The sequence below is a fragment of the Pholcus phalangioides genome, unplaced genomic scaffold, assembly GCF_987345545.1.
Source record: "Pholcus phalangioides strain wild (caught in Gottingen) unplaced genomic scaffold, Ppha-v1.0 ptg000015l_1, whole genome shotgun sequence".
NCBI classification, from domain to species: domain Eukaryota; kingdom Metazoa; phylum Arthropoda; class Arachnida; order Araneae; family Pholcidae; genus Pholcus; species Pholcus phalangioides.
Window position 1 is genome coordinate 5,419,638 of NW_028301608.1, and position 12,239 is coordinate 5,431,876.

Here is a 12,239-nt window from a genome sequence, read left to right on the forward strand (position 1 = left end):
TTTGATTTAAGTGAAAATAAAAATTCAAGTGGGTTTAGCTGAAAATTCGGGAGATATAAACGGACAATTTTATGTGAAAAAATGTCGGGGTGGTCAAAATTTCGTGATCTCAGAAAAAAAAAAAAAGCGTCATATGGTCACTGCTATTCAACATTGATTGGCAATTTTTGATAAATATCGCCATATTTCAACAGTTTGGAAGCGAAATTTAAGCATTGATTGATTTATTTAAAAGCATTCGGAAAAATCAATTTTATATAGACTTTTATGATGTTTGAGATTTTATTTTGAATCAAAATCAAAGTTTTTTCTAAATTTATTTTTTGTCAACATAAGTTGGCATTTCTTTACTGAAACAGTCAAAGACGTTTCAAACTTTGAAGTCATTACATTTCGCTTCCCATACACACGTGTTGCCCAAATATAATCATGCCTAAAGTTAAAACTCAAAAGAACCGTCCCCACGAGCAGATCCAGAAGCAAGGGATCCGATTCAACACGGGTTTGGGTCAACACATCCTGAAAAACCCGTTGGTGATCAACAGCATGGTCGAGAAGGCCGCCTTGCGACCCACGGACGTCGTGCTCGAAGTCGGACCAGGGACGGGTAACATGACCATGAAGATGCTGGACAAAGTCAAGAAAGTCGTCGCCTGCGAGATCGATCCCCGTTTGGTCGCCGAGCTGCAGAAGCGGGTTCAAGGGTCGCCGTCGCTCCAACACAAGCTGCAAATCTTGGTTGGCGACGTCCTGAAAGCGGACCTGCCATTCTTCGATATATGCGTCGCCAATTTACCTTACCAGATATCGTCCCCGTTCGTCTTCAAGCTGCTTCTGCACAGGCCGGTGTTCAGGTGCGCGGTGCTGATGTTCCAGAAAGAATTCGCCGACCGCATGGTCGCCAAACCCGGAGACAAGATGTACTGCCGGCTGTCGGTGAACACTCAGCTGCTGGCTCGCGTCGATATCCTCATGAAAGTCGGTAAGAATAATTTCCGACCACCTCCCAAAGTGGAATCGAGTGTCGTGAGGTTGGAGCTGAGGAATCCTCCTCCTCCGCTGAATTTTAAAGAGTGGGATGGGCTATTGAGACTCCTTTTCGTTAGGAAGAATAAAACGATAAGCGCTTGCTTCCACCAGTCATCCGTCCTGCAACTGATGGACAAGAATTACAGGACTTACTGCTCCATAAAAAATTTAGAGGTCGCTAAGGATTTCGACCCGAAGCTGAAAATCGAACAGATATTGACCGAAATGGAATTTGATTCGAAGAGACCGAGGACCATGGACATTGACGATTTCTTGACCTTATTGCATAACTTCAACTCCAATGGGTTTCATTTTGCTTGATATTGAGGGGGACATTAAAACACCAATGTTGTTTTGCCGATATTACAGTTATTGAAATTGTTGCTTAGTATTTAATAAATTAGTCGATGTTAGTAGTGGAATTATTGATATGTGGGTTTTATTCTGTGGTGAATTTCCAATACACTGCTTGTCTTCATTTTTATCACATGAAAAGTTTACGGTATACCACTGCTTGGCGACCATCTTTTTATCACCAGACCTGATTTACCACTATTTCCTATGGTTACTGGCGGACAATATATATAAACACTTGAACAAAATGTACCAGAGGATGGTGTTGGTGACTAATCACTGTTTTGGGATAGTCGAAACCTTGACATAAAGATATACTGTATATTGGGAATTAGCCTCATCACCCAATCTGATATCTTCCAGGGGTTTCTTTCAAATCCAGAACAATTCTGGTCTATCACTATTAGCAGTTTACTACTAAATGAGTTGTGCCACACAAGTGTTCATGCATATCTAATGTTGCGCATAAATTTTTAGTGCTGCCATCTATTTCTCAAATTATGAGTAAAATAGGATTTCCAGATACGAGTCCGTCACTATGCTAGAGTTACTGGTGGGATATGAAATACAGTAATGACCCACCCCAAGAATGTGGAGAGAGCTCCCATATCTATTTTTTAAATTATGGATGAAGCGTTATTTAGTATTTGCTCCATTGTGGGCCTTGCTCTTCTCTGTGGTGAGATTTTTCAACTGAGAGATTGGTTTGCATCTGTGCCTTGAAGTTGGGAATCATGACCAACCAATTTTGGCCTACCACTAACTGTGCCTTAGATGGGGTTCAAACAAATGTTTTGAGAGCTCATAAAAAAAAGACCCAATAACCCTTAAGTCTATTTTCTTACTGGTTTGTTTGTACTATATAGGATGGTTGTATATTATTGATTAGTGGTAGAGTGCCTGCCTCCACCTAATCTTATTTTGTTAGTGATTGTGGGTTCGAACCCAGATTCTCTGTATCACCTTATTTTTGTATTGTTGCATACAGTGAAACTTGTACAAACAGAACATCAAGAGACTGAAATAATATTACATTTTAGACAGGTTTCCTGTTATAAAGGTACATAAAAAAAACGTTAATCAATGAAGGGACTATTTTTTTTATTGTTTTCATCTGATGCAGGTGTCTTAGATTTCACTGTGTTTGCAATGTATGAGCTTGGGTGCCATCTATTTTTTCCAAAAGACAGATGGTAAAGAAATTTTTTAGGTTGAAAAATATAAAATTTTTTTATTATGGCCTGGCACAAGAGATGTGTAACTAATGCATTTAGAGTATTGTAAGCAGGGTGGGGCAAGTGGTACAGCATCTGGCGCCCCGAGCGCTGGACAAGAGAGGGGTGCATAATTTGCACTTCAACTGCTCCTTTTACATTACATGGGGGTGTAAAAATGTTTGTCCAGGCTGATAAAATATTCAGTTGCAGTCCTAGTGGCAGGAAGAAAAAGTATATAGCTGTTCTGTTTTGGCTGCAACACTTAGTGTTTTTTCTTTTTTCTTGCATAGTGGTATGACTTGTTATAATCGCAGCAAAGCGAAGTCACTGGAGGCGACCTCGTTTCAGAATTCTGGATCCATGCCTTAAACTAGTACCGTGCCACACTAATCATGGGTATCAGTAAGTGCTACCATCTATATTTTAAGAAAAGTGTTTTCTCTCTGAAAGAAAAGTTATGTTTTGATTTTTGGAATCGACAATGTAATGAAAAGAGATCATGGTGTCTCCTTCAAACCCTCGAGCCCATGAACTTTCCATTTCCCATAATTTTGTAGCAATTTCTGTCGTAATTAACAGTTTTGCTCACCTTTGGCATTATTTTCAGCTGCAATTGGCAATTGCCCGTGTTTTCCAGTGTTTGTGATCCGCCGCTGTGCGGTCGTGTGGGGCATCATGCTGAGGATCCAGGTTTAAACCCTGTTGACAGCGCAGTGTTGGTTGGCTGAGTTGGTTTCCTGCAGTTTTCCAGCTTCGAGGTATGAATGTGAGCTGGTCTCCCATTTGCTTCCCTAGCGCGACCCAACCAGCATGGGTAAAAGGCTTACATCCCAGGAGGGACAGAGCCTGGGTCGTGTCTGGTCTGTCGGTCTCCCATTTGAAAAAGTCTCTCCACAGAGAGCAGACAGGCTTATGACACGATACTCACAAAACATGACAATCCAAGCATTTCCATCTTTACTTCAGATAACGGAAGCCAGATGGCAGCATGAACACGAAACAAGCGCAACTCGACAACATATGTTAGAGCCAAGCATACACACGTTCGCTCCCTCTCTCCGGCATGTGCCGATTTGTTAGAAATTCCATAGAGGAATGTGTATGAGGTGCATGGTTGCTTAAGCAGTAGTGTTTGTGATCCGAAATTTCTGTATGTTTTCTGAGGAACTATGGTCAGGCTAGTGCAGAACTTCATTAACGAATCACAAGCAGAAAAATAAGACCTATGCCGCTTAACTATAAATTAGAAAGCAAACAAATAAAAAAAACTGTCAACTATAGTACAGCACTAAACTGCAGATGGCAGCAAATCCATGATTATAATGGTATTTTTTCACCTCTGGTCGAAGTCTTCCAAACTTTTATACGTCAACAAACATGGCAGTTTGCATGTTCGATTTGCAGCCAGAACCTGATGATAATGCTGATACAGGCTACCATCGATGTTACAAACTCTCCCGAGCCTGTTGGGGGGGACATGGCAATGGTTATCCAGATAACTCACAATCGGAAAAAAAGAAATAAATAATGCTCGGGCTTGACTTAATGTTGACTTGACTTGACTTGTTTTACGTCCTTTTGTACCAACCTAGGGTTTTAGGACGGGTAAAAAAAAAGAAATATACAAGGTTAATGTGTTAGTTTGTTAGTTTTTTAGGGTAGGAAAAAAATTTTTGATACATCAACATATATGGAAAATACCATACATTTAGAAAATTATAAAATAACTGAAACATATATATAACTATACCCATTCACTTTGTATATACCACCTATACAAAACCCATACCAGTACACAGCTTTATCACAAATTGTACAAATATTAAATCAAATTCACAATATATACAGCACAAGAAATTTTCTCGCATCAAACCAAATAGCTACATACAAGAAAAACAATCATACTTGTATGATCCAACATAATTATTCATAACAAAAATCACAATACATTAAGCAAAAAATAAAAATAAATAAAATAAATTCCATAAAATAGACAAATGTATTATAAAAAAAAATATATACAAGAATTATAACGATGTTTGCAAGACATGAGTAGATGGAAAAACAAATCAGTGATATTTACATCAGATTAATCAGGGACTTGAGGGGAAGAAAGAGAGAGAAAAAAAAAAAAAAATTTGACCATTCAAAACAGGATGTATATCAAATTATCAAATTTTGAAAAAAAAAAAAAAAATCAGAATCTATTACATTTAGATAAATACACTTCCAATCCTTTGACAAATAATTTTGGAGGAGCAATAAACATAGCTCTCCAATTACAATTCTGATTATTTCTTATACCAATACTTTGGAAAAAGGTATTGCGATATTTATTCCAATGTTTGCATATAAAAAAGAAGTGATCATTTGATTCTTGATCATCACAATAGTCACATTTCGCAGTCTCTTTCTGATTAATTCTGCACAGATAACCATTAGTTGGGGCTCTGTTTGACAATAATCTGTAAAATAATGTTTCATATTTTCTCTTCGTAAAGTAAGGTGAATATTTATTAATAGTATTAAAAAAACGTGATGCAAGTGGATAAAGAAACTGATATCTGAAATATCGTTCAATGTGGATGTTCCATGACTTCTCAAGCAAATTCAGCACATCTTCAACATATGAAAAATCTGGAAAAGTAGGGTTTGCATTATTAGCAGCAGTTCGAGCCAGTTTATCTGCAATTTCATTGTAGGAGATGTGCTTGTGACCTGGTGACCAGACAATTGAAATGAATTCTGCCCAGCTAGAAGCATCTATTAAAGAGAGATGTGTAGTAAAGATGGCTGAATGTGACTTTGGATTTATGGAGGCTAATGCAGAAATTGCTGATTTGCTGTCTGATAATATAACATAGTGACGTTTTTCAGATATAAATTTTGAAGCAGCAACAGCAATGGCAAGACACTCAGCTGTAAAAACGGAAGAAGAGTCATGAACTGTAGCCTGGAAAGTTCTCATATTTTTATTACAAAAGACTCCTATTGTTGTATGAACTGATTTGGATGCATCACTAGCAATTATAATTGAGTTAGACCAATGTTCGTATTGTTGAAATAAAGGGTTGACCAAATTTGGATCTGTCGTAATCTGGAATGGCAGTTCATCAGTAGTATACGATATATTAGAGATGATCCAAGGTGGATTAGCAAAAACTATAGGTTGAACTGGTACGAGTAGATGATTGTCCTGGATGAAATTTATGACTGAAGAACTAAACATGGGTAGAGAAGAAGTCACAGCTGTATTATTTAAGTTGGCACTAATGAATTTGAAGCTGGTGTTGTACGTTGATGCTCTGGCTTTAATAATTTGTCTTGATACAGATTTCATAATCATTAGTTCAAAAGGAGGTTTGCCACAAATACTTAATAATAATGGTATTGGAGTTGAAATGGGTAATCCAGCTGCAATTCTGAGAACTTGACAATATAATACTGCACATCTGTTTAAATTTCGTTGTGAACAGTTGTGCCAGAGTAAAGAACTATAATTGAAAAAACTGCAAATGATATTTGATGCAATAGCAAGGAGTTTGCTACCAGGGGCTCCTCTAAGACGACCAGCAATGATCCGAATTATGTTTAATGTTTTTATTCCTTTTTTTAGGATGTGATCAACCTGAGGATTCCAAGTAAGTTTCTGGTCAAAGATGACACCCAAAATCTTGATGTTTTGTACTAATGACAGAGGGTTCCTATTAATGGCCAGATTACAAGTACCAATAACATTTTTCTTTGTAAATATACTATATGAACACTTTTCAACTGATAGGGTAAAACCCCATTTTCCTAACCAATCAGTAATCTTCAACAATGCATTGTTTATATTATTTTCTAAGATTTTAATGTCTTTATCACTACACCATAACAGTATGTCATCTACATAAACAAATTGATGGATAGAACTTGGTAATTGAGCAAACATATCATTCATATATAAATTGAAAAGCCATGGTGATATAACTGATCCTTGAGGAAGGCCTCTATCAAAATTGATTAGATTTGACTTGTGATTTCTCCAACTAATATAACATTTTCTTTCAGATAAGAAACTTTTCAACCAAGCAATAAATTCACCACAAAAACCTGTGGATTGAAGTTTATATATAAGAGCAGAATGTATTATAGAGTCGTATGCACCCTTTATGTCTAGAGAAACTAAAATTCCAATCTCTTTAGATTTGAAAGTATTGACAATATTGCACTTTAAATCATTTAACAAATTTTGTGTCCCAGATTTAGATTTAAAAGCATATGTGTTTGAAGGGAACAGTTTATATTTCAGTGATATCCAGTTCAATCGAGATAAAACAATGCGTTCAAAAATCTTCATAATTGTGTTTGTGAGAGTAAGTGGTCGATATGATGAAGGGCAAGTAGGTAAATGTTGACTTAAAACTTGTTTTTCCCGAAAGCTTTACGACTTTGACCAATAAAATATCACAGTGCGAAAAATGAGTGTTTGCTGCCATCTAGTTTTTAAGGATGATACTAGATATGAATTTTTCTTTTTTCTAAACAAATATCAGATGGCAGCAGCTGTTCCATAATCGATTTCATTATTTCGATGTTTTCCAGTCTCAATAGGGGCCGTTCATCGATGGGGGGGGGGGGGGTTTGGATAATGCTTACGTCATCAACCACAATTTATAAAAATATGAAATCTTTTTAATGACATCTTAATCGGTGAGCCAAAACGAGGAAAACCTTTCGATAGTTTGTGGACACTTGAAGTAACATTCCCCCCTATTGATAAGTGCCCTACAGAGCCACTTTAGTGATCTCAAAATTTTTCGCGAATCCAATGTGATCTGGAAATGTGTCCGGACTGCTTAAGTGCTCTGGAACTGTGCCACGCATCACTCAAGTGATCCGTAATTATATGCCGCGGATCACTAAAATAATCTGAGAATGTGCCGCGGGTAACTTGAGTGATGTAGAACCGCATTGAGGGCCACTTAAGTGCTCTAAAACTACGTCACATGTCACTCAAGGGATAAATGTGTCACGGATCGCTTAAGTGTTCTGGAACTGTGTCCCGGGTCATTTAAGTGATCTGAAAATGTGCCACGGGCCGTTTAAATGTTCTGGAATTGTACCACGGGACACAAGCGATCTGTAAATGTGCCGCTTAGTTCATTTTTGCAAAATTAGGTTTGAAGAGAGCAGGGCCACATTTGGTCCGCGGGCTAAGTGCCTTTATGCGATTTATCATTACATGGCTAAGAGGACGGGTAGCAATGAATTTATAAAAGATAAATTGTGTACGTTCATATCCTTCAAATAACATTGAAATTAACAGAAATTGATTATAATAACACATAAAGGCATTTTCTTCCGAAATTTCAGTTACAAAAATATTTTTTTGCATTAAAAAAATAATTTTTTGATCGTGGGGGAGGGGGCACGAGTTCTCTATGCCCCCCCCCCCGTGTACGTCTCTGATCTTACCAATATGCGTTAAGATTCAGAGGGGCAGAGGTGATGACGAAATTTCGCTGACAAGGGGGGGGGGGTGGTCAGAGTTTTGCTTACTTTTGCTGACAAGGGAGGGGAGGGGATCAAAAATGGAAAGAAATTTGCTTACGTAATACTTGAACGGCCCCATAGATAACGGCCAGGTAGGTTTAATTCAAATCCGAAAACTCTGAAAGAAGGACGCCGTCGCACACGCCCTTAATTAGGATTACCGACCGTCGCCTTTTAAGAGGATATGTCCTCGTTTTTGATGTCATTTCAAGCGTCCTCCTATGTTTTGGAAAATTCAAATCCCTTTTTTTGTCCTCCTTTTCAAGTTGCCGAAATTATTTTTCTTTTTTCCCGGGGAAATTTTTTTTCCTCTGCTTTGAAACATATTTCTTCGTTGATATGAGTGTTTTTGTGTTTTTTCTTCCCATACGCATTCACCAATAACCGTTGAAATTTCCAGAATCTTTTCTGCTTCTGCTTTTTTTAGTGGTTCTGTTTTAGAGTTGGGAAAAATTATTGTTGTGGCCGGTTTTATTATTCAAAATAGTGGCGCCATCTGTTGAGGAAATTGGGAAAAGTGACGTCACGTGAGTGGGAGTCCTCCTTTCTCAATTTTCGAACTTGGTAACCCTACCTTAATAACGTCACTTTTCCCAATTTACACAACAGATAGCGCCACTATACTGACCAAAGAACCGGCCACACACACAATTAATTTGTTTTTCTTAGGATGCGTAGACCTACGCACTTCAGTGGGCCTAAAAATTATTTCTCTCTCTCTCTCTTTTATAACCTCCCATATAAAAGATTTTAAATTTCTCGATAAATCCTTATGTCTATTACCTATTGCCGCTTTTGCCTTTTATTTAGGGGCCGTTCAAGTATTACGTCAGCAAATCATTAGCCATTTTTGACCCCCCCCCCCCTTGTCAGCAAAATTTCGTCAACTCTGCCCCCCTGAATCCTAATGCATATTGTTGGGATCAGAGACGTACATGGCAGGGGGCATAGGAGGCTTCTCTGCCTCGGCTAGCGAATACGAATTCAGCCCCGTTTATAGAATAAAAAAATCCAGTCGCGGGAGAGGGTGCTATTATTTTCGCACCAGGCCCCGCGTCTGGTAAGGGCGGGTTTAGCTGTCCTCCACCAGAGTTTCCTCTAGCTTCGACCTGATCAAACTGAACAGTCTGGACATCTAGGGTCTTATCTGCATGCATCAGACGGAGACATGAACTGACCAAATGGGTGGGGACATCTATGAACTCGACTGGGTTGTGCGAACACCAGCTTCAATAGACTGACACAATCAATTGTGTACATTAGTATAAAATAAAAAGATCTTAAGTATCTCGTCTTACCGTAAATTCTGATTTATGCAATTTTGAAGCTGTTCATTTCAGCCTTTAATCAGTTTTTTTATATATATTTAGTAAAAAAACTCATCTCAAATTTTGGACGAATCAGACGGTTTTCCATAGTATAACCTATGGGAAAGAATGTTTTGGCTGACGAACGTGATTCCGGAACTAATCACCCACGTTAGCCGAGGTATCACTGTATATGGAAAATGTGTTCATCGAAAATTTCTAGCGTTAAGCGGGTTAGGAACGAAATTGGGGGGGGGGGGGGGAGTGACGTTATAGAACGGGCTTCGACTATTATATATACCCAGGCCTGTCATTTGAGGAGGCAATTCCCCCTCGTATTTTAAAAATACACGAAATAGACAAATAAGGTGAAATATATATATATTTTGAGTATATTATTACGAAAATTATGCAAAAAGTCATTATTTACTATTCATTATGTCATTCTTATCTGTAGATAGTCATTATCGTATGAACAAATGAAAATTAGGCATCTCTCTGTAAATATCATCAAGTTTGCCACAAACTAGCGTCCCGAGGGTAGAGCTGCCTTCAGCAGGAAGGGGGGGGGGACAATTCGTAAATATTTTTTTTGTTTTTCACACTATAAATTCAATGTGCAGTAGCTTGTGAGAAATCTAGCTGAGGCTCACCGAAGATCACGGCCCAGGAGCCGCACTTAGGTGGAGCAGGTAGCTCTGGTGCACCTGACCGGGGAGCTCAAATTAAACCTTTTAACGTCTCCTTCGATGGCCAAGTATTTAGTTGGTGTATCTACATCAGCCCCGTGTCTACATCTATTCATGCCTACGAAAATAAACAATACTCTATAAACGCAACATTAACGTGAATCATGTAAGCCTGGATTCAGTGAGTAAAATTTTTTACGGATACGCGCCTGCGTAAGGAGTCACCCACTCTTGAATAGGCAATCATCAATGTCAACAACTTGCTGCGATCCACACTTTGGGAAACTTCGTTAATCAAACTGTAAGGTAGCAGTTCTCAAACTGAGCTCCGCGAAGCACTTTGGGGCTTCATTTGCACTTCCCAGGGCTCCACGGCCACTCGAGGAAAATAGCATAAATCGTTAAATTTGATAAAAGAGTCCATATGAGGCTCCGCCATAGAAATTATATACTAAGAGGCAGGGCCGGTCCTAGAAATTCTGCCGCCTAATAGCGGATAATATTTTTCTTCTTCGCCTTCATTATCTTGATACAGTGGTTCCCGAAGTGTTGGTCATGACAACCCCCTCCGATAAAATCACAGAGTAAGAATAATATAGAGAGCGCGCGAGGGGTTACAATGTGAAGCAAAGATCCGGAGTCACGTGACTCAGGTCAAAAGGCTGGTCAGGGAATCTCGCTTTCAATGCTTTCCTTATGGCTATTCGTATGACGATCTACACGCGCTGTCTTATTTTTGATTAGAATGGCCAACACTTACGCAGCTTTCGGATGTTCTGAACGGTTTAGGAAAGGGGGGCCAGTATCCTTTCACAAGGGAATACTTTTTTGCTGATTCCCCTTCTTATAAATTAAAAATTGGAATATTAAATTGACGATTCAATGGATTTCTGACGTAGTCTCAGTTTTTAACGATTCCATTTTGGATTTAATTCAATTAAAGTTCCAAGTTTTGGTAAAATTCAAATGTCATGAGCCACTATTAAATGTTTTAATAGAATTTTTGGCAATAAATGATTGAAGTAATGAGTTTTATTAACTCTTAACTGAAATATACGTCTCCGCAAGATTTGGCGAGATTTGGCGAGCTAGTGAGTTTATTCGAGTTTCGCTCAACTTGAAGATAATATGCTTTTCAGAATGAAGAATTTATGGCAAATATTTTATTTAAATAGAATGTAATGAAAACGCACCCTCTAGACAATGGCATATATAACTACCTCTAAAAATAGTATTTTTACCTCTCTTCACGCCTGAGATAAAACTATTACAGAAAAGAAATTTTTTTATTGATTAATTTGTTTTTGTTGTATGTGAAATTGCCCTCAAATAACTAAAATCAATTAATTAATTGATTAATTAATTTTCAGTCAATATCTTCATTAGGACCATCTGAGTTAAGATCTGAAGTCACTATGTGTACCTCAGATGTTAACTGAATGAAAAAATCATTCTAAAAACTACTTAATGCCTAAAAAAAATGAAGATTCACATATGTATACTTCTGGAGCGAAGAGGTTACACATATGTGACATGTAACATACATTTACGTACATTATTACATACTTTATATATGCTACACGAAATTTCATTTCTTATAATTTAGAAAAGTACTGACGATGAGGTATTGCAATTTTCTTGAAAAATTCATTTTATTCCTGAAATATTATGTAAGTGTTTACATTTTTGTGTGATAAGGTTATAAAAAGTTTTCAAGAAAATGTTGGAAATGAACCTTTTACTTATTATTTAAATATTTCATGGCTGAATATGGTATGAGTGCGAATGTGTTACATTGCATAACATAATATGATGCATTATAATTATATACTCAAAATGAATGTATGATTAAAGTAATTTTAATGTTCTTGGAAGATAATTTTTATGTTTTAATAACCCCTAGTTAAAATAAATTTTCGAAATTAAAAGTGACAAAGTGAATGAGAAGAAAATATTTGAAAATATAAATGAAATAGGCTGTATATATAAGAGATAGGTTATATATGATAAGATTTAAAAACTCAAAAGTCTTAAATTAATAGGAATTATCCCTTTTGGAAAATAAAAAAAATTCGTTTTTCAATATTTGTTTATATTATATAGAA

General features: G+C 37.3%; 1 protein-coding gene across 1 annotated transcript; it reads left to right on the forward strand.

Annotated features, from left to right (window-relative positions):
• The first annotated feature begins 361 nt into the window (after nucleotides 1-361).
• On the forward strand, nucleotides 362-1,442 carry LOC149075316 (dimethyladenosine transferase). The gene has a single exon (XM_089242669.1). The coding sequence runs from the start codon at nucleotides 430-432 to the stop codon at nucleotides 1,348-1,350; it is 921 nt and encodes a 306-aa protein (XP_089098795.1). The 5' UTR covers nucleotides 362-429; the 3' UTR covers nucleotides 1,351-1,442.
• Nucleotides 1,443-12,239: the final 10,797 nt, after the last annotated feature.